At 41.3% G+C, this 24,088-nt stretch overlaps 2 protein-coding genes across 2 annotated transcripts; both read right to left on the bottom strand.

The window, feature by feature from the left end:
- Nucleotides 1–9,470: 9,470 nt before the first annotated feature.
- On the bottom strand, nt 9,471–18,229 carry zdhhc18a (zDHHC palmitoyltransferase 18a). Its single transcript, XM_030073399.1, is given in 10 exon segments — nt 9,471–11,613; nt 13,813–13,918; nt 14,138–14,250; nt 14,744–14,846; nt 15,423–15,474; nt 15,634–15,771; nt 16,614–16,763; nt 17,051–17,211; nt 17,550–17,735; nt 17,737–18,229. Coding segments are annotated over 10 exon segments (1,392 nt in total). The 5' UTR covers nt 17,799–18,229; the 3' UTR covers nt 9,471–11,292.
- Nucleotides 18,230–20,605: 2,376 nt separating this feature from the next.
- pigv (phosphatidylinositol glycan anchor biosynthesis, class V) lies at nt 20,606–23,572 on the bottom strand. The gene is made up of 3 exons (XM_030073387.1): nt 23,179–23,572; nt 21,723–22,889; nt 20,606–21,624 (listed from the first exon to the last, which is right to left on the bottom strand). The coding sequence occupies exons 1-3, from the start codon at nt 23,245–23,247 to the stop codon at nt 21,331–21,333; spliced, it is 1,530 nt and encodes a 509-aa protein (XP_029929247.1). The 5' UTR covers nt 23,248–23,572; the 3' UTR covers nt 20,606–21,330.
- Between the last annotated feature and the right edge of the window lie 516 nt (nt 23,573–24,088).

Below are 24,088 nucleotides of genomic sequence, written 5' to 3'. Positions count from 1 at the left end.
GCTTTTCTCAAGCAGAGAGACGTCATTGGACGTCACGGCATGTGGTAAAGGCATGGCTGTTACTAAACGGAGAGTTGTCACAATGACTAATCATGTGAAGACAGATAACGTGCTCTCTGTGACACTGGGTGTTTGTCATTCTGAAGACCTATAGAGTTCCTGTAATCTGGCGGCATTATTTCTTCAAAGTTAAGACTGTATCATGGTCAGTAGTTAAACTGGAGCAGTGAGGCAGCCACTGCTATCACTTTCCATGCTTGACTGTTAGCTATGAATTCATTCATTCATTTTGAATTCAAATCTACCTTTGTTTTTTTATGATTATGTGAGCCAAAATAGACTCAAAATGACCTTATGAGAGACTTGCTTGTCAGAACAAAAGCTTTGGTCTGTCATGGTGACAGGTAACTTGATGTTTGTTGAGCAGTTGGTGTAACCTGGTTGAGCTGACCAGTCTGCCTCGACACTGGGGCCCACCTGCAACAGAGAAAATTCCTGATAAGAGGCAAGTTTACTTTTCTGGATTGCTGCAGCCGACAAATCTATGGGATAGTGGAAAGGGGTTACGCAAGCAGCAATGCTGCTGACGTCAGATTGTTCTCAGTGCCTGCTTGATTGATTACAGTAGTGCTCGGCAGAACAATTCCGTGTGTGGTGAAAGTAAACACAAACACACCAAAATACATTGCACATTCGAGTGGCATTGTAAACCTGCTCCCTGCTACACTGTGGAAGACCCAGTGGGCATGTACAGTTGAACTGGAGGTCATGTAAAGGAGCTCTGATGCTATAACTTGTCATTGTCTTGTTCACAAAAAAATATGTTCTTGCATGTGGAAAAGAAAACATTTCAGTTGTGTTGGACAAAATTGTTTGGATATTTATTAATACAAATGTCAAATATTTAACAATTCTAATTTATGCATAATGCTCAAAACATTTGTAAACACTTTTCTGCAAGCATAAAAAGCTTAAGGTTGCAATATGCCTTCAATGCAAGTATTTCCCATTGGTTACAAGTTGATGTTAACATTTACTTGAGTAGTGAACTTACTCTGAGCTATCCTGCTGAAGTGCTTAAATTTCATAAAATTTGTTTCTCTTGTCTTCTCTCTTTATTTTACAGTGATTACACTTTTTCCCCAACGTTAAGAACTGAACACTGACAGCTGCAGCCTTATACACTGCCATGCAGAGTATGTATTTTTCCAGGTATAGCCTCTGCACTTCCATAGTCATGCCATAGCTGGGAAGTGACTTGGGTCAAGAGAGATCATTGCATAATTTGAAGAGCTGAGAAGCTCCGGGGTCAAAAATAGAGATATACTGTGCATTACGTAAGACTCAGCTCTCTTTACTCTCCAAGGGTGTGGGAGACAGCACACAGCAAACCAAAGCAGAAACAATTTTAACAAACCTATAACTCACACTGTGTAAAGTTGATGGCATTACAGAACAAGACAAAATGGAAATCAGAAAGTGCCATTATGTTCTAATCAATGGACCAAAACAAAACTAATATCTAAACCAATAAATTAATTCCAAAAACTGCAGCATTAGAAATAATTTAAGTGTGTCGGTAAGATCTGTATTTCCCCAATATACCAAGTTCCTACCTCATCTGACGAAGAACTGAGAGCTAAAGCAGAAAAACTGTGAAAAACAGTGAAGGCATGCCTGTGCATGTCATCCACAGGAATACATGCACACAGTATGTAGACATGGATTTTAGCCAGTTACTCAAACATTTTCTCTGATTCCCTGTGGTGTATAATGTCTTTTATAGACAGGCGCATGCAGGCCTCAGCGTGGATTACTCCTGCTTAAAGGGAAACTCATATAGAGGAGAGGAATGCATGACCCGGGTAATAAAACACCCCTGCCTCTCATGTTTAGGATGCCCCAACAAGGGCAGCTCCCTTAATTGGAGCCTAAATCATGTTATGCAGTTTCCCCACACGTACCCCGATAGGACAGGGAAAGAAGGCTCAGGTCAGCTGAGCAAAAGGTCTTGTCTGGGACACCAAAGAAGAAAAACAACTTGCTTATTGCTTCTTTGAAAACTGTTGGCTAGGCATTCTACTGTGGGTTCCCAGTCTGGTATTATTCTCCACTGATTTTATCAAAAGAGCAGGCTGAGGTCTGCATACATTGTTTAGATCTTGCTCCACATTAAAGTCTTGAGTCCCGCTGTGTCAGCAAATACAGCCAGTGAAATTCCTGTAACATGATCCGCAATTTTCTCATGTCACCTAATGACATATGAATGACACATGTGCCTAGTGTGCCCTTTGCCCATTAAAAGTCAACCAGGAAAGGAAATGGCCCCTTCCATTCTCTGGAACATTAAACAGAAGTGAGGGGGAACCCCTATTTAGCAGCAGGCTCTGATTTCATTCCCAGAACTCCCCACACCCCCATCCAGTAGCTGAGAGACAAGTTTGGTCTTCCATCGGGGGATGATAAAGAGTGTAGCATATTAGAGAAAATATTGTGATAACCAAGCAGAAGTGTGTGAGGCTCAGCTCAGCAGGGGTTTGGACCAGGTCTATCTGCACAGCGGTGTCAGTGTCAGTGTCTGTTAAGGTCGTGATCATTCCTGCGCAGATCAGCCCATGCAACTGATACTGAACATCTGAGAGCAGGAGGGCCAGCTTTATCCCTCAGCTGCCAATCAAATTTAACATTTGCCCAAATGATAGTGCAGAAATGCTCTAACAAAAATGTGTCAGCTGCACGTTTCTCAGATCAGCGTCCAGGTGTCTTAAATCTCCCTCCTGGAAGGTTTGAGACCTTAAGCAAACGTGCTTTCCCAGTAGACTGCAGGTCACAGTCAGAAAGGGCCAGCTGGATGTTCAAAGAGCAACACAGTCTTTTATGACTGCAAAAGCACAAAGTGCGTTCAATAAATTAATATATTTGCAAACAATGATTTGCAGTTGTTTCCCAATTGAGGACAGGGCCTACCTTGCTGTTTGTTGACATTAATAGCAAACAGCCCTTTGAACAAAAACAAATTTGGCTTGTCTGCCGTGGTTAAAAAGATTCATGTGAGTGTTCTGGTGAAGGTTTGAGATTTATGCAGCGCCATAACTGAAAGCAGGCGGGAAACAGACGTTGCACACATGGCTAAAGGCTGGCCTGAGTCACATACCGTCGACCTGCTCACAGCAGCTGCAGCTCATACACCGTGCTCCGTGGGTTTATGATTACATCAACAAACCACTCGCCATTCACCTTATACTCTCCAGTCTGTGCACCTTACATTTTACTGTACAATTAAACATTGTGGTCGCTCTACAGAGACCAAGTGTGGTGTTTTATGCCAGAACACACCCTCCCTCTCTCTATCTGTCCCTTCTGCTCTCCATCTGCCCCTTCTCTCACCCTTACATAGTTTAATTTAAAGCTACATAAACATGATCAGCGATATGAAGTATTTAACTCCTTCTTGCCTTGCAAAAACACACTACTGAACGCTACAGCCATGGCAAAGTTCAGCACTGTGGTTTTAAGTCTGGTCATGTCCCCTCAGTGACTCAGCATCCTGTTTTTATCTGTCTGTCACCATGTCCCAGCTCTTCTTCCCTCCCTGGTGGAGGGACACAATCACAGGCTTATCGCTCACTTTATTGTTATTGTTTCATAAACCTGGACCATGACCAAGCGCCTGAAGTTCAGTGGCCTAACTATTGCAAAATCAGTGTAGCTACATAACCAGGTCTCCTCGCAACATATTTATTTATGCAACATTGCAGGCTCAGGATGCATACACTAGTATTACAACCAATAATATTGAGTAAAACAACAGTAACAATGTTGTAATCACCTGGGATGGGAGCAAATAGAAGGGTTTAGCCATTAAAGGACATATCATCACAGCTTACAATATGGAACACTGGAAGAATATCTTTGAAATTAAATACCTCATTTATTAAATTCATAGACTAGACAGATAGAACTTCTCAATGCTTATGAAAGAAAAAAAGAGGATGCTTAGCCCCCCCATAGAATATATATTATCTTAAAAATCATGCAGACTGTAAGGGCCAAAACACATTCTGACTGAATTATGTTTTATGCATCATGTTCGAGCTGTGAGGTTGTAAACGATCTCTTTGCAAGTGTTGATAAACGGTAATATTATGCCATAATACTTCCAATATCAGCACCTACACTGAAGTAAACTGACGTGAGTGTGATAAATAGATACTCACTGGAAAAATCTTTGTTTGGTTCAAATATTTGTCACCACTGCTGATTGAAAAAGACTTTATGCTGATCATAGCACAGCACAATGTGTAGACGGATAAGCATTTTGGGTCTGTTGCAGCTGTGAACAAATTACCATGCTGTTTCATCTTGTACAATGGAAAAAATATGTGGATATGAAAATCCATTGACTTAAGATTTCTGTTTGCCAGCTGATTAAAATAACAGTCTGGTTTCAACAACAGTGGCTGGAAGAAACAAGCAGTGATGTGTTATCTGCTGGTCGGTCAGCCTTGATATCTTTAATACCATCTGGGAGAAGCCGTGGCATTTTCAGTAGTTTGATTGAGCGCATATCAAGCCGTCAGTATGATAACCACCGTTCTGATAAGGTCTGACCCTGTGGTACACTGGTACACTAATCCAGCTCTGTAGCACATGCTCAGGTTTCCATGGGGAGCTGTTTCCACATCACCACACCAAACCGACATTTTTCCATTGCGAGAGCCGATGATATCTCACATCTTTTTACCTGCACTTATCTAATCTGTGCAGTGAAGAAAAAAACATTCAAATACCCAACTACGGCATTTGCTAGAATTTGCTTGATATCGTATCTTGGAAAAGTGGAAAAACAAAATTCAATCATCAAACAGGTAGGAGAATAAGGGAAACAGGCCGAAAGTCTCTAAGTGGTGCAATCAAAACTGATCATATCAAGATCAAGACATCCATTTGTGACATGCCACCAGTAATAACACGTGCAACCTGTGTGGTATTGAGAGACAGCCATATCCAAAGTCCAATGATTGATCGACAATCAACAATCAATAAAATGTGTAAAATTGGTTCACTGATCATCCGCCAACATATTCTGAGTGCAGTAAGCAAACCAACATGACTGTTTGATAGTTATTCAGTCTAATCTTTGGGCGAATTGCAGCTGCCAACAAACCTAATAAACAGGTTTAACGATAAATAAACCAGCAGGGCCTGTAAGCAAACAGGAGGCTTCAGATGCTTGCAAGGTGTTCATACACATGCCGGCACGGGCCACCATGAACAAACAGCCAACACACAAATAACCACATCCACCCATGTTACACCCAGGACAACTAACTGGAGAAGCAGTACTCAAACACATGGCTGGACATTGTAGTGGAACAGCTCCACATCATGGTCTTCTGTGAAGAAACCTTTTCACATTAAGAGCACCTGGGATGTGTTCAGAGGAGTGTCCCACACACTCAACCTTAGAAGGCTCAAAGAAAATGCTACCCAGTTTTCCAAGAGGATATTTGGTTGTTTTGCTGGATTGGTAACTCTGTGACTTAAAGGTGCACTAAGCAAAATTACAAAGATCCAATTGAAGTGAGGACCCTTTAGACTCAAGAGACGAAAATGTGGAGTAAGCACATCATCAGTCAGTTGGCATATACACCAATTTTCCACTATTATCCCAAATATGACAATATTCCGAATTTAACACAGGTCCGGTAAACAGCATATTCCGTTTGGATTCTCCTAATTAGGCCAAATGTAGCAAGACACACGGGATATGCAGATATTACTGTATTTGGGTTTTAGGAACATTCTTAGGTCATGCATACAGCACATTCAGACTGTGCATCTCAATTGCTTTTTTTTTAAACACAGTTTGAAACACACTGCCTCTTGACTGTTTACACTTAGCTCCAACCAACTAGCCCCAAAAGTTTGCAAGGCTGGGTTAGAGAAACATTCACAAAAGAAATGCCCAAATTTCTGGGGAGAAGGAGAAACACACCTACTTTGAAACATTATGAAAGACTTGAATATGCGCAAATATCCAAGTCTCTGAGACTGTGTTTGCAAGGTCGACCAAGTTGGAGTATAAAATATAAAATATTCATTTTCATTAGCCATGTAAACAGCTTTGTAGGAATATTGTATATTTCAGAATAAGGGCAAAAATCAAAATATCTTGTACATGTGTATCTTTAATGCATAGTGTATCTTTAATTTGTTCAAGGAGGTTTGTAAAGTGCATTTACATTCAAACAAATAAAAATACATTCGATGTTTGTGACAGATGTGGAGGCTCACCCTGCAGTCTTACGCATATGTTTTTCTCTTGTTCAGCCCTGACGAATTTTTGGCAAATTTACTCCAACACCATGTCTAAGGTATTTTCAAAAATAATTGATACTTCACCACACACTTGCATTTTTGGTCTTCCAGAAGAGTATACCCAATACTCTTCTAAAGAATTGGAAGTAATAGCTTTTACCTCCTTGATTGCTAAACGCCACCTCCTTCTTAACTGGAAATCCACAACAGCTCCCTCCAGCACACAGTGGATTAAGGAGGTTATGTCCTGAACAAATTCTACAATAAATGGCAACCATTTATGGATTTCTTTGCGACAATGTAACCCCCCCCCCCACCACCACCACCACCACCACCACCACACACTCCTTTTTTTTTTATTTATTTATTTTCTTCTCTTACGTTTATGTGACGGGTTTAATTGCTTAATTATATAGACTATGTCTAAATATTTCCTCTCACTGTATTGTCTATCTGACTATAGCCCCCACCCCCTTTTTTTTTTTTTTTTTTTTGGTTGTTTGGTTGTTTGTTTGTTGTTCCTGTTGTTTGTTCTTAAATTCAAATTGGATGGGCTATACGAACACGTCTAACATATGTCCTGATATGTGTAAGTGCCTTTGTTGTTGTTGTATACACATTAATAAAAAATATGAAACAAAAAAAAAATACATTCAACCCGATAGCATAGCATTCATTGCTCAGGACTCAGGATATTAACTATCACCCAACAGCTTCCTTGCACTGTGGATTCAGTTGTTTTGTGTTTTCAACAACGTGTGCATGTTGGCAGGTGCCCCCTCCTTGCAGCAAGTTCATTCTTCTCAGTCCTGGGCTAATTTGGTCCAGCTTCACTGCCCACCATAGAGACACACTTTAACTCTTGAAATCATGACGATAATGCTGACAACAGCCCTGACTGTGAGTCATCTGTTTTTTTGTTTTTTTTTTTCTTTTTGTTTGTTTGTTTTACAGGGGGTACTTCAGTCCTGTGACACACTCCTATACATATGACAGCAGTCCAAAAGCGTCTCACTGAAGAGGAACGAGCATGATGAATCACAGGATGGGTGACAGCTGGAGATAAATGGTGGTGGATTCTTTCTTCCAACAGCTGGAATTTATTAGTTTTAAGTGAAAGAAGTGCCTTTCTCTCAGTTCAGTTGCTGCATCTTTGTCATGAGTTCCAAGAAAGAAGTGAGCCTCAGCCAAGTAAAAGTGTCACTTTAGACACTGGACTAACCAAGTCTTGTCTAGTCTGATTCCACACAATTACCCCATCACCACTGAAAATAATGGAAGTGGACCAGCCCATCTCCATCCAGTCCACTACACAGTCACATTAAAGAAGAGGTGTCTGAGTCGCTCAGCAACATGGGCCAAGACATGTGCCGGCAAATGCTGCCTCCTCTCTCTGATCAAACCCCATTCTCTGAAATAACTCCAACTTTATCTCCTAAGCTTATAAAAAGCACATCAACTTGTTGCTCCAAAGCAGTGGTAAAGCTGGCCATGCACCCCTACTGACTGGGTGGCCTGGGGAGTGCTGGTCTGGTGTCTGTGCCATACCAGTCGGGGTTAACAAGCATGATACACTCCACCGAGCGAATAATCACCTTCAACCAGCCAGGAATCAAATGAGCTACATGTGTATTCTGCTGAAGCATAAACCCATTAGACAGCAGTGACTGGGTACTGTCACTGGCACTGTCAAACATTAACACTGTTCTCAATATTATATTCACAATCGTATTTTATAGCACTGATCACATAAAGAGCCTCTGCTTGGTGATGGGAGGCTATGCAACACAGATGCTAAAGCAATGATGCTTTGGCTTTTTCCTTTTCTGAAACACAAATGGTTTGCATGGCCATCTGTTTGAAGTTAGGATAAGATAGATGTGTTGCCACAGTGATATGCCTAAGCGAGTCTTTTGATGACACATGAGGTAATAGATGCATACGCTTTAAAAAATGTTTAAGAATGCAGATACATGAGTGAAAAAAACAACAAAATCAAGCGTGAAACTGCATTGAAACTGTATCACTGCTCCCAAACATCCAAAATTTAGCTCTCCTATGCAGTCTTTCATATGCATGGCATCATCTTTGCATTGTATGTAAGATGTTTCACAGAGGTTGCAGTGTTGTAATATTGCCTCAGTGTCAGTCCAAAAGCATCCTGTATAAGACACCTGCATGCAGGAGGCAACAGCTGCCACATTTAGGCAAGACCTCAGGAAAGGAGGGGAAAAAAGTGATTTTGATGTGCCTTAAAGCAGTATTTTACTTGGGTATACCATGCTCACTTTTTAGCACACAGTAATGCCTAAGAAAAGTCAACCACCAATTTTAGCCACTATGGCGATCTGTTGTGATCACTGGCCTTCAGGCTATTTTTCCCCAGCTCTCAATTTCAATAATTACAGGCAAAACTCCTTCTTTAAAAATATAACCCTGGGCACAGAATAAACATCAAGTCATCAGCAAAGCAAAGGAAACAATTTTCCACAGTCTGAAAGATGATATTCCACTTTACATGGCTATTTACAATAGGAAAAAACACAGTCCACGACTTTTTGGTCTGCATGAATCCCAGGGCAGATAGAGGACATGCATAGCAGTATTAACTAAGTAGTATCTCCTCTTTAGCATTGGCTTTCTAAGGAAGCAAACAATTGTGTAAATTGTGTAGACCACTAGATTTTGTGGTAAATCACATAACACAGCCTCACTATACCTGTCTTCTGACTGAACTCATAGTATTGCTACCCAACCACGTTTAACTCTCCATCGCAAATACATGAATATATATTCTTAAAAGTGAAAGGTTTTGGTCATCTGGAATCCATAATGTATGTCTTCGCAGAGTCTTTCATGAATGGACATTTGCCCTTTTGAGCACATGGTGATCAACATCTGTCTGTTCATTGTTTCCATAAGGGAACCAACTAGTACGACCGTTAATGCATAAAAGGTGAACCTGATTATTTTTGATTTATGCTGAATTTTCTAGTTTCCTCAACATGGGGCACTTTGAGATCATTGTGGTTTGTCCAAATTAGGCCCAGGATTTGCTGTGCCATTAGTAAGCCCAAGAATGGTATGTACCATTTCCGTGTGAAAAACAGAGAAAACTAATTATTCACAGAAAGGAGGAGACAAAAATATTCACCAGCAGGTCAACAAAACTGATCATTTTTATTGGGCAGATGTTACAGTTCCACTGTTTTATATAGATTTCTTACTTTCTACAAAATACAAAAAGAACTTTTCTCATACAAGCACTGCTTGTATTTGCCAACACATTTTACACCGCCAAGGAAGCTACACATGTTGATGCAGATTGATCGATGGATGACCCACTGACACTCACAAAATGGTGCTTCACAAACTCACAACCTATGTACAGCTTATTTCAACATTCAATTAAAAAACATCCAAAGGCCTTTCTTCTAAAAGTTCTCACATGACTACAATGTACAATGAGACTAGAACACAGTCCTCATTTCAATAGGTAAGCAGACCCTGCCCCCTAGTGGCTCCAAGAACTACCTGCAGTTTACTCTGAGAAGATAATGTACTCCACCTTCGATGAGAGGATTGAGTTTCATGCCACAAGAGCAAGCAAAGGTCACAGCCTGTTAGAGGTGTCATCTAACATTTCTAGAACCTTACTCTGCCTGAAACATGGTATAACAGTCCACATGTCACAACTAGCCTGTGCTGTAACTATCAACATGCCCATGACAGGCAATGTACAGTTTATGTGCACTAAGGAAAGAAAAGCAGATGCAAGCTCACATTTCAAACATCCTAGTCACATTAATAGAAAACTCTGAGTTAGCTCTGAATACTGCAGCCCAGAACTCAGTAGGCAGTGGTGAATTTTGGTTTTGATTGAAAGAAAACCCTTGGTTGTAAAGTTTAACACATAAGATGAAGCATAAAAGTGGACATTCAAAAATACACTGATGAGCTATGTGAAATGATCTGATATGTGCTATACATTTTAGTCAAATAGTGTCAGTAATTAAAAATGAACACCTGAACAAATTCTCTGAAAGCCTTAGCTTTTATAAGACTCATCCAACACGCTTTCATGAGCAGTCTCCTACAGTAGTACAAGTAACATATCAAGTCAAAGCAATAAATAAAATTCCCCCCAAGTAGTTTCAAAACAGTCAATGCACAAACATAGAGCTGATTACAAAATAGTTACAGCAGCGACCTTGACATACTCACGTATTAAAACTGCATCTTGTCTTCCTCCGTCAAATTGATTACCCCTGCACCCTGACAGCAACAACAGCACTTGCTAAACAGGATCCACATGACAATACTGTGATGACCTATATCCAAGCGACAGGTTAATGAGAGGACATCACATATAGCTAGCTCTGCATTGAAAAGTCTGACATGGCTCACTATCCAGAGGACACCAGGGCGATTAACAATTAAGCTTTCTCAAGACCCTTGGCATCTGCAGGTAAAAATATTCCCAGATTTAAAAATCTGTGAATTGTTTGCATAAGATATTGGAAGGAAACTAAATACTGTAAAGGCTGTGAGTTAGGATGCTGAAACACCTGCAAATGAAGATGTATGGCTTGAGGTTCTATGGAAGGGGTGGAGACATGTTTTGTGTCTGAAAAAATAATGTTAAAAAAAATCATTTCATTGTGCTTGCCATCAGTGTTAGTTACTAAGTTTAACCTCCAACCTGAAGGGCATGTAGGACATTATCGATATAATTCATAGAAAATAATAATCCCCCAATTAATGCTTTATCAACTACTATCACAATGACATCCTGAGATCCAAAACAATGAAGCACAACATGACCACAGCAATGAAAAAGTTTCTCTAGAGCCCAAAACTTTGCCCATCCAGTGATACTGAAGTGTGTTGGTGACTCAGCAGCATCCCACAGCTGTGACGGGACAGGCCCACTATGATTCATTCTGTCCTCTCGTAGTTAACAGAGTTGATTCACGGCAGCGGAATAAAACCAACATCAGATGCATCCCCTAGAATCAGGGTGGTGCGGCTGAGAGAAGGGGAGGGAGAAGCCAGGCGAAAAGCTGGATTGATGGAGTGCAGCGAGGCGCTTTTGCTGCTTCTGCTGAATGGAGGGCAAGGACTGGCCATAGACTGGCAGGCCTGGTGAACTGAGAAGCCCTGGGATGGAGGCTCTGTGGAGGGGGGCTCCTGGCCTAAGGGAGTTGTCTTAGGAGTGCCAGGGTGGCAGAGGCCGTGAATATCGTAAGAGTGGACCACCCTCTCCAGCATGTCCTTGGTACTCTGAGTGCACTGCGTGAAAGAGAAGAAACAGAGATGTCAAGGAAAGGGAAGAGACAGGCCAGCTGATCCATTTATATTACGTAATGCCCAGCAGTAACAATGCAACAAAACATTGTTAATAAATCAAATGTGTCTAGAAAATTCTGCAATGTGATTAAAAGAATTAGTTGGAACAGCATCGAGCGCAGTGAAAATGATGAGAGTTGTTTGATTAAAATGGAGCAGCATGGAGGAAGTGAGTTAGATATAAGCAATGCAGTTGGAACAAGTTGGAACAAGACAGTATGGAACAAGGGAAAAGGGAAGATTCAAACATATGCAAGGAAGCTGCTCCTCCTTTAGTTTCCTCTGGGTCTGATAAAGGTAAGGAGCAATGTAAAATCTATGACAAGAAGTTGCTTTAGTCAACATGCATGCACAACAGATTCAAACACAAATTAGAAAACTACTCTCTAACTGCAGAAAGGAAAGAGTAAGATCATCAGCCTTCATATACAAGTTCCATCCAGCACCAAGTGAGTGAACAAATGTTAATGAATTGAAGAATGTAAAAACACTGATGAATGGTAAGTGAAGCATGCACATTCAGGCACACAGTGCAGCCATCCAGACCATGAGTCTGATCAAAACCAATCGCTACATCTTCCCCTACTGCCCTTGGCTCAAGCATGACAAACTGAAAAATGAGATCTTCCAAAGAATTACACAGGAAAGAAAATAATTACAGGATGACAGAGTCAACCCAAATACTCCTAGTATATAAAGCATGAACAAAGAAAGAATGGATGGCAAGCGGAGAGATGCTGTGTTTGGTTTGACGTTCAACCCTACTCTTACCATCAACCCTCTACATGCAGCAGTGCCCTTCAGGCTGTGCAGGACAAAGCAAAATCCTGACAGTTCTCCTCCTAGCAGGGTGGAATGGATACAGCACAACACTGGGTGTTAAATCTTTCATCTAGTGATTAGGCTTTAGAGATACAGCATACATTTTCATAGTGAATGATCCCATACATTCACTAATTTACATCTAGTGAGATTTTTAAATGAAAAAAAAAAATTAAAAAGAAAAAAAATCAATATCACAATACACAACTTTGCCAAACAACTTCAAAACCACAGGAACTCGTAAGACACATAAATACTTAAAGAGTGGATGAGGTATATTTAAAACAGAGGTCAAAATTCCAAAATATAAAAATATGTTTATTTAACATTAAAGCACACTTGTTAATCCTTTCAGGAAAATAAAATAGGTAAAAGCAAAACATTTTCTGAGGGTTTAAGAAAATAAAAAGGATTATAACCAAGACATTTGACATTTTAACAATGTTGTTATGAATGACAAATACAAGAGTTAAATAATAATTCAAGGCATGAGACACGTGATCAGTGAATATGTGCAAATAAATGTAACACAAAATGTAAATCTAATACCAGTTGCTCAAAAGTATTTGTGCTAGAACCAATGTGTCCAAAAGAAAAACCGACAATGAAGTCCTTTGCGTGCATACAACTTTACCACACGTTCTAAGCAAACTCAGTACTGCATAATTAAGAGGTAGATAGAGCAAAAAAGTAGAGTTCCTATAAAGGTAAACATTAAACAACTATAAATACAAGTAAAAACTGAACAGCGCAAAAGGCAAGATTTTTCCTGTCACATAGCACATAATGATCATAATATATTTGGTAGAGGCATTGACCAACATAACACCAGTGACAATTTCCTTGCTGGATGTTAAGACTCTTTTCAGAATCTCTTCAAAACCATTTTTCGGACCCATACTTTGTTTTGGAACAAAAACTGCCCGCCCACATTTTCAACTGCTCCACAAAGGAGGACAGTGCTACAAGTGAGCACAAACACTTTGTTCTCGAGCCAAAAGGCAAATGACACAGCAGTATTATTGTTTCCACAGTATTCTGCATTGTTATAAATTACCTAAGGAGAGTTTTTTTTTTTTGCTGCACAATCCCTTTGCACAGCTAGTGAGTGTAAAATGTACAACTTTCATCATAACATCGTAACACTGGACACGGCTTTAAGGTATGTAGCCAACTGTAGTGGGGGGACTGAGGCTGTAAGTGTGGAGAGTGAAGTGGTGGACACGACTGAATGGAGAAGGCACAGAGGGTACAGGGGAGGAATACAGTAGCTATAGGACTGTCGGGACTTGGGAGGGACCACAAGCTGGCTCATCCTACCATGTGCATGTCATTCTTGGCCGTGAAGGGTGGGAGCTCAATCTCTGAAGCAGAAGCAGCAGGGGTGACCTCATCGGGTGGCAGGAAGCCTCTTCTGTCAATCAGGCTGGAACACAACAACAGAGGATGAGGTGAGCATGACGTCTAATAGCTGTAATCTTAAAGGAAATGCTCCTGAAGCAACTGATAAATAAGCAGAGGAAAATATTTCTAGAATTTGACGAGTGTGACATGCAGGGAGAGCCTCACATAAAATGATTGTACATGTAGAACATGATCTTAGCTCAGAGGGGAATCAGAGGGGATTCTTAACATTTCTACTGACCTTGGGGGCATGGGGCCACACAGCGTCACACAGCAGTTGGTTATAATACTGTTGTAAGTGTAAGGATTCCCAGTGTCCTCTGTACCCCTTTTACTTGACCAGGAGCCCTTTATCTGCACATTGAAAACACAGATGCCATTAGGTGAGTGGCGTCTGGTGGATAAATTGTTATTTAAAGGCTGATATAACCTTTTCTTAGGGCTGGGCAATATGTCTGTATCATATTGATGTTAGGATATGAGACTGCACATCATCTGGGATTTTGAATATCTTTGTCTTTTCCTGTTTTAACAACTGCGTTACAGTAAAGGGATACAATTTCCTTAACTTGTTAGACTTTGAAGTTGTTCTCTCATTTACCTCTACTTGGATGGTCATCATATCCACATTAATGACTGTTTATCAAAAAAAAAAATCTGATAGTGTAAACATTTTGTGAAAGCATCAATACTTATCCCTAAAATATTGTTACAATACTGATATGGAGGCATTTGGTCAAAAATATTATGTTTGAGTTTGCCTATATTGTCCAGCCCTACCCTTTAATAACATACCACTACAAAGTGTTTGAAAACTTAAAACTTATATAGAAGAATAAATACTTACATCTTCATTGGTTGTGAGGTTGGAGGCTACTAAGTAAGTATGGAAGCCTGAGAGGCCCAGGATAGACCAGATGGAGAAGAAACAAATCACCAATTCCACCACAGTTAACAAGGAATAGTCAAGGCCTGACAACACATGGCTGTTATTCGCGATTATTCATGACACAGAGCTACAATAAAGGCTGCATAATTAAAACTGAGTAAAATACCAAATGCCTGTGTGTCCAAGTGCCCCTCCCTGCCCATCACCATTAAACTGACACTGCAAAGTGACTAATATGTCTAACCACCTCATCCACTGACATGCTGCACTTTTACTGACTGCATTAAGGCACGATTTTGAAAATAAGGAAATTAATCCACCCCTGTCTGTAAGTAACAGAATAAACCAGCTTGTATTGTCATGTAGGCTATTTTTATCTAGCCAGTGACATCATCCCATAAGGACATGAGGCAGCAAACCTGCTACTACTGAAAAACCATCTGTCTAAAAGCACTGACTTAAAGCATGCTACATGCTACCTCTCTGATCCTATTAAGTATGCTTAGGCTGAGGAGCAGCAGGAAATGCCTTGTCAAGCTTCTGTTGTTTCTGTGCAGAGCCATAGCACCAGTGACGAGATCACACCTATCTCATTTTCTGACAAATTATGTAAGAATATGGTGTATACAAAGGATATCTTGCAGGGCTCTGCTGGATGGCTTGGACAAGGCTTTTACCTGCTTGAGATCCTGGGGAAAATAGAAAAAACAACAAATTAAATGTGTGTTTTTCTTGTGTGTGTGTGTGTGTGTGTTTTTTTTTTTTTTTTTTTTTGGCTCAAAACAAGACAGCTGCACAACAAAGACAGCAGATTTGTGAAGTCTATTGTGGGAAGTGAGAATACTTACGTAGAGTGAGGTGTGTGATGACACAGCCAAATATGAAAGATGTCAGGAAAGAGAGAGAAATGATGAAGCTGTAGAAGAAGCGATAATTGCGCTTGCCAACACAGTTCCCCACCCATGGACAATGGTGATCAAATCGTTCTGAGGACAAAAAACAGTACACAAAGCACAGACAAAGTTTACAGTAGTATGTAAGAGATGGATGTCACCCAGCAAGCTGCATATAAACAGATTTGTATGGATGATGCTGAGACAAAAAATACAAAGAGTGGGGTCAGTTTATATAATAAAGAATATCATCCCACTCATATCATGACCACTTTCCCAAGACTGGATTTAAGCAGTGTTTTTTTTATATGCTTGGCATTTTATATACATTAAACAGCAGCATTTAATAACTCAGTCCCATCCTGAAATTAATATCATCCAATAAAGACACAGCACTTTCAGTAAAAAGGGCAAACATTTTGAGCTGGTAACAGATATTTTGTTCTCACAAACAGCCATTACCTGCTTGCTTCAGCCTACCAAATGATGATCTAATACTTTATAGTCTATGGACTTTGTAGCAAACTAAACTGCTGAACATACCAAAACAAAACTGGTTTGCCATTTTAAGTAATAAAGATATTCACTTGTTGTGAGAGAATCAATGGTTACATTTTAACTAGTAACACATTTCATGTGAGTTTTAAGTGAGTAGTGGAAAAGCTGAAATAGCAACTAGCTGGTGTAAGACCAGGAGTGTCATGGTTTTATGATGTCTTGTCAATCTTCAAAATCATATATTCAAGAAATTAATCAGTTGATTAAATTAGTACCATGATTAAATGGTTGCAGATATACTGTATGAAGAAGTAAAATGATTTGACACTATACAGCAGATCAGAATTGATCAGAATTGTGCAACTATAGTAAGTTGTATGTTTAATTAGTGTACTTCTTTGAATTATTATTTATGATCTTTCCCCCATCCTGCTTACCCACACAGTTGTCACACAGGCTGCAGTGGGATGTCCGGGGAGGGCGGAACATTTTACAGGTGAAGCAGTATTTGAGCTTTACCACCTGCTGGTTGATGAGGATCTCCTTGGTCCGCGGAGGAGGGCGGTACGTGGAGGATCCTGAGGTATCTTGAAATAGTAAGGAGCAGAGGGAGATGTTTACTCACATATTTATACCAAGATAACCAGATAACCAACACATGAACCAGTCAGATTGATATAACTTGTGATAAAAACATACAAAGAGAGCACTGCCTGGCCTTTGTGCTTTTCAACACTGAGAGAGAGTAATCTGCTTAGGTCAGCCAACTGGTCTGCAGTTCTATGACTGGCGCTTCCCTCAGTGATCCCCCATATGGCAAAGCTCTCTGACCCCATCTGTCCTGCAAGTGTGCAGTTCCCCATGTCTGCCTTACCTATCTGCTTCTCTATATCTGCAGCTTCTTCTGGCGTGGCCCTTGGCAGGATGCCTGGGTCTGTAAAGCTGGTTTGCAAAAGGGAGATGACCACAAACACAAAAAGTGCCCCTCCGATCACAGGTATGAAGACCGTCAGATGATCCACCAGGAAAGGGCAACTGCAGGGAGACATTAAAGAACATGAGTCACTTTTCCGTAACATTACGTGAATCAAGCCTCAAACAGGGGGTCGTCAGATCATTTTGGGGGGTCGCCTCCTGTGATAAAGCAAATGGAACAACCTGAACAGGTGGTTATTCTGTTAATGAACTATTCCTGTGACGGGTGTCGCGAGTAGTCATTGGCTTTAATGGGAAACAAGCTTGAGAAAGACTAATATATAATAAAATAACGCCGAAAGAGCATGATTATGCAATACGTTAGCATACCACAGCATACAAGCAACTTCTCAATCCGCATGTCGCATTCACAGACTTAGAGGAGTTACGCTACTTACTCGAAAGCAAAGAAAAGGCCACTAGTGACAACAATAAGGCCCAGTGTCAGCGGAAGGACACCGCTCTGTCTGGCGAGAATGATCCGTCCATCGCAATAAATCTGTTCTTTCCCTGGAAACACGTCCCATTTTCCCTCCGCAGCCTCTGGGCACTCTTCCCGGTGCAACGGTGGTGTTGACGAGGGGGGCACAGACAGTGCCCAGCGGGTCTATCTGCTGGTACTCGCAATTCTTCATCATGTACAACATACCGACACAAAGTTCAGAGGTAGCTAAAGGCACACAAGACGGGGTTTTTCCTCTTCGTGTTTTCGACGAAAACGACGTCAAGGTCCACTCATGGTGTGAGAGACAACAGATTTGGGGGCTTGTTAGCTCTCAGTTTCCCATTCTGAGAGCTAACGTTAGCTAGCGGACCAGCAGCGGCGGCTTTCTTCCTCGTTGTCCAGGCTCAAGAGCAGAACGAGTTCCCGTGTTGAACTGCCGTTAATAACTACCATGTTTGGTAGTAAAACGTGAAACCGCTGGTAAACATTAATCTTCGCCCAAGTAACTCACACTTTAATCTAAAAATAAAACCCAAAAGGACTGGCTCCTAGCTCTGGCAAAATTCACATTTCCTTTTTCTTTTTTACCGTCAGTCAACAGACGTCACGGCGAGCACGTTGACGCACGTACGGTTCCGCCCGGCGCAGGGATGGTTTGTAGATCTGCAGCTACTGAGCGGCTGCAGCTCACGATAATCTGCTTTGATTGGCACTGGCAGCCCCAAATACTGTGTATCACGACCACATCAACAAATTACTGATGCACGATGAATCAACACATAAACTGAGGCTGATGCAAACAACCAACAAAATCTAAAATGATCGACTGTATTTATTCATTTATTTTACCAGGTTTTTATTTCGTGTTGCATGCTTTGCAGAAAGAGGGAGGGAACATACGTCAAAAAATTGTTATAATAGAAAACATACAGCAGAAACAGATGGATTAGACTGACAAAACAAAGAATAAAATGGGCAGAAGGAATATTTAGAGCATGACAAAACAACTAAACTAAATATATTTTATACAGGTATGCATGCATCTGATTGCTGCCTTTGCTAACCCCCTTTCATATGGTATAAATAAAGAACAAACTTGACCCATATATTAAGGGTGAATTCTGAATTAAAATGCACTAATTTCCACACTCAGCAATACTTGTGTTTCTAGCAGTTGGTTAAAACTGAAGCTTGATCCATCCTCCTCAGGTTATGAAATGGGCTCAGTTCTTGCTTGTGTGTGTGGCTAGACTCCTGTATAGTAATGCATTCAGAGGTGGGTGGGTAGGAAATAAGCTACAGGAGCTCTGTCTCATACTGCAAAAAGGGGAATGTATGCTATATCACACATTACCTGTTGGATACAAGGAGATAGGTCCTTTCACATATTTATGAGGAACTGTAGACTCCTCCTGTTCCTCTGACTGGAGCTTGTAGGCTCTCTTCACAACAGCATCTTGCCTTTGCTATGACGAGTTGCTTCCTTTGCAGCCTTAGACCTTTCTTAAACGCCTTAGACGAGCCAGTCTGCCTCACCATCGCCAGATTTATTAGTGCCAGGCCTGTCTGAATCTGTGTCCCTGTGAGCCTAGCACGGCCTTGACGTGATGCACAACTCCTCTGGTAATTTCATCTGAGCCTGTGGACTGTTTCCCATCCCGGTTTCCTGAGGTCTGATAGGAAGGAATCAAGATGAGGATCCTATGAACTATGTTGTCTGAAATGTCCGGTGCTACACAGTTAAACCAGGAAAAGACTTGTGTGCACACAATTTTATCTAATAATGTGAGCTCAGCTAATAGATACTTGATACTGTAAACTCTCCTTTGTATAATCACAGTTCTTTGTGACTGCTCTTAGCCACATCTTGCTTTTCAGTATCTGCAATGACAAGTTCTTCATTCCATATCACACTTGATTAATCACTTGGAATATTCCTGAGCTGTTCATGGACATTGTCAATGACACTCACAGCTGCAACAACAGCTCCTCTCCTCATCTGTCTTCCTGTAAAATCTGGCAACTTAAGTGCTCCATCCACTGGATATGACTGCAAGTATTCAACATGAGCAGATCTGCAGTCTGAACTGGATGCCATCTGTCTCTGCTTAGGCCGTTTCTCAAGAGCATTAAGTAACGCCGGCTCAGGGGCCACAGCGCACTTGTCAGGACCATCGGTGCTTTTTGATGCTGACAGGGGTCGGATGCCTCACAGGTAAGAGGCTCGCTGCTCGGGGAGGTTGAATGTGAGGTCAGTCTTCTGTATGTATGTCACCCGTGACATTATGCAGTGTGTCCTCGACCTTGGGATGCTGGAGAGGCTTGGAGTTCATACCAATCATGGATGTGGAGAGAGTTTTTTTTTTTTTTTTCATTGCATAATGTGATGCCATTTTTTATTTCAGTTGATTTACCTTTTTTTCTTTCACATTGGACAGGAAAGATTCACCCAGTTTTTCTCACGTTGAACTGAAGTGCTTCACTGTGTTCAACATCCCTAATTCATATACTGTAGTTAGAATTAGATTTGGAGAATACATATTGCACACATCAGAATTAGAATTTGTGAATACATTTTCAGAATTGCTCTAAATATTACCTTTATTACATGGTATACCAGGATCATGTTATTGTATTTTGTTTAGAGTATTTTAAATTGTGTATTTACATTGTTGTGTATTTTATACTGTATATTGTATTTCATATACCTGGTGCTGATTGCCATTTTATTGTGCCCTTCCTGCCCTGGGGACTATGGATGAAAATTATCTTTACAAATTGTTCATGGGCCCAGATGAATAAACAACTAAAGTTGGAAAAAAAAAAAAAAAAAAAAAAAAAAAAGGTTTAATTTTAACTCCAGGGCTAACTTGATAATCAAACTACATACTAAGCAGGCTAATGTTAAATATTTGACAAAATAAGTAAATCTTGATTAAGTCTCTACTACTACTATTATTTTACTATGGAAAATAAAATAATTTAAAAATGCAAAACTAAGAAACCTGATACAGCAACAAAATCCTATTTTTATTCATCCACATTCAAAAAGTCCAGACTTTAACGTCAATTCTCATTCATTCATTCTTCCAACCATGCAGTGCAACCTTGTAGAAAAGAGTGAACATTTAAATCTTTACACCAAGAACTCAAATGTTTAGTATTTTCCAGTACAACCAAAGCTCTTCCCAAGATTTAAGATCCCACAGTTAATAATCACTCAAATTTCAGGTACAGTGTACATCTGAGTTCTCAAACAATTCCAAACATGTTTGACAAAAAATGTGCAATTCAAATGCATTAACTAATGAGTATTGATAAATAAGCATTTAAATCAAAGAAACAATAACTCTTAACCATATGAGTAATATGAGTTATATAACTGGCTTTTATTGTTTATTGTTATTATCTATTATTTATTTTGTGAAGATAGGGCTGGGCAATATAGCCAGAACATGGTGATCCAGTGTTTTTCTTACTATACATGGTATAACAATATCTGACATTTGTTTTTCCCCTAGTACAAATTAAGCTTTTTAATAAACTGTCATTATGTGGATTCCATGAAGAATTCTTTGTAATGCTATTGCAATATGCAATTTTTATATTTTTGGGGAAAATTATACTTTTGATATGCTGTGAAAATACTTTTTCATATGGATTCAAACCAGTATGGTATATAACCCAGCCCTGTATGAAAGTATTGCATTTTAAGCTCACAGGAATGCATCAAGTTAAGTCCATGGCAAGAAGTTGCAATGCAGTGCCAGACCCAGTACCCAGTAAGAGATGAAGTATCCCAAGATGCATTGTGTGGTCGGGGAGCAGATTTTCCAGTGTGGAAGCAGGGCTGTGATGGGGTTATGGGACATATGACTGCATCCATTTCTGGAGGAGGTGTTTGTCCATAGCCGTACATTGGGTGTTGAGGTTTTCCGTCGATGAAGCAGCGGCTCGTTGAGGAGGAGCAGATGTGCGCTGATCCAGAAGGGCACAGGAGAGGACGAGCCCATGAATCTGGTCAGAACCTAGGGGTGGAGGTTCACAAAGGCAGTGAGTTGAAATGAACACTTATTCTCACATTTGCTGATTATAATGCTCTCTGTTATAAAGGCGGCCTCCTTACCTGCACATGCATGCACAATGTTCCAAACACCAGGAGCACTGTAGAATGCACAATGTACACAAACACCCTGGGGTTGTATAATCCAGGGGTGGGCTTGTCTAGCCGTTTATGGGCACCCGACTCCCATAGTCCTAGTCTCAGACACAGGTCTGGGTTGGCTTGGTAGTAAGCGTAAGCTGCCATTATGCCAAGAGTAGCCATGGGCAGAGCCAAAAGGAAGTTAGGTATCTGCTTCAGCTCAAAGTAGCGGAGGAAGCCCACATCCCAGTACACATCCTGGATATGAGAGTAAAGCAGGGGGAGGGGTCTCATGCACCAGAGAGGTGGGGGTCCGTTCTCATCTGGGACCCTGTAGCCCTTCCTCTCAGCCAGTGACAGAAGAGCAGGGGGGATCCGCTCCAAGGAGACAGACGGTGTGCAAAACGTCCTATACCCGTAGTACTGAAAAGCACAGAAGGGAAGGGCAATAATTGCAGTTCCTAATAGAGAAGTGAACAGGAGGCGAATAATGACCAAAATATAGTGGAAGACTTTAGTGTGACCTTTTATAGTCGTACGGTATACACGAATCTGGGAAAGAGCATGCAGTGATGGAAGATACAGCAGGAATCCTATGTTCACAAGTCCGTTGGATCGAGCTGCAGTGGCTATGCCGAGGGCCAAGCAGGCTCTGAAAGTGAACCCTTTCTCCAGGAGGAACAGACCACCGAACGTGAGCGCGGCGAACAGGCTCTCGGAGTATCCGGCGGTCATGAAGACGTTGGCAGGCGTGAGGCAGTAGAGCAGGCTGGAGAGCAGAGCCAGGCGTCTGTCCTGCAGTACTATTCGGCTGAGCGCGTACAGGGCTACCGCGCTCAGCAGGAAGAGGGCACTGTTCCCCAGAGCGACAGCCAGCAGCAGACGGCCCCGCACGGTCAGCCAGCTGCTGAGGGGCCACAGCAGAGTCTCTGCCAGGCCACGGAGGATGACAGGGAGAAGGGGGAAGAAAGCAAAGTTGTGCTCGTACAGGTACCCTCTCTCGGCGATGAAGAGGAAATGCTCGGCATCCCAACGGGAGAGGCCGCCCAACAGCCACTCCACTGTAGAGTCCAAGTACAGAGGCTCCTCTGTCCGTGGGGGGCTGAACGCATCAGCCTCATGGTCAGGGATGGCAGCATTCAAGACAACCTGAGAGGAGACAAACAAGGCCTGCATCACATACAGACTACTGCAAAACAGGAGAAACATGCAAAACTATTTTTGTGTGTGTGTGTGTGTGTGTGTGTGTATTTACTGTTATAATATTCTGTAGAATTAATGCACATATTTAGACATTCTGGGATCAATAAAGCACTTCTGAGTCTCATTCTGGCACATGCATAGATACACTATTACAATGCACTAACGAAGTGTTTCCAGGGTCATTCAAAGAAGGAAATTTGAGGCTGCCAGATTTCCCATCCTTAAGAAAACTGACCTGAAACAATAAAGAGAGGCCCCTGGTGACAGTGGCGAATTGCAGCACGTCTCTGACGTCCATGGTCATTGATTTGAAGGACAAAATATTGTTGTTAAATTGCTGATAACACCAGGCCTACACATTGTCGCTGGCTCACAGGCACAGGCTACGGGAGAATCGGTGCAGGTCCCATCTTCTCTCTGTTAAAGCCCAGCTGGAAACCACTGCTCGGCTGCTGGCGTCGACCGGATCTAATGTCACGAGACGCTTACTGACATTTGACCAAAATAAAACAGAGGGTCAGCAAGAAGGATGCCGCTGGCTAGCTGACCATCTTCACGCACCGTGTGCTACCATCGCTCAGGTGGGATCTTTGTCCTCACATCCTGATCCTGCAGCAGGCTCGGTTTGACTGGCGCCTACCACTTCCGGTGCAACGCAAAGAGCTATTTCAAAATAAAATCCCAACCACGCTCTGTTTCTGGTTTCTTCCCTCCATGCCACGCGCACTTCATTTCTCAAAAACGAGAAGCATATATTCGCTGTGGAGAAATGTGACCTTGATTGTAAAATGATGTTTGTCTTACCACTTGGTTAGTTTGTGCCTCGCTTCTCATCTGATTTGAAAGCATTAGGGACAAATTCCCAGTCTTAATTGCGTTCATATCGAGCGAGATTTTTTTCACAGGGGTAACGTTATAAGCCCCATAGCTACTATGTTATGCCGTTTCCCGGTGGTGGAAATACTTATTTTTTATGCAAGCAGAAGGGATAACGTCCATTCAATCTGACTTTTTAGTAATTAAAAATATAATAAAAGGGGACATGTGCTACTACCTGTACTCAAGAATCTAAAAAGTTAATTCTCACTCGAGTATGAAGGTGCATGCGCCCTCGATTAATTTCTAAAGATATATTTGTTGGGCTC

This window comes from Myripristis murdjan, chromosome 16, assembly GCF_902150065.1.
Source record: "Myripristis murdjan chromosome 16, fMyrMur1.1, whole genome shotgun sequence".
In the NCBI taxonomy this organism is placed as follows: Eukaryota; Metazoa; Chordata; class Actinopteri; order Holocentriformes; family Holocentridae; genus Myripristis; species Myripristis murdjan.
This window is presented reverse-complemented; position numbering and strand designations above follow the sequence as displayed.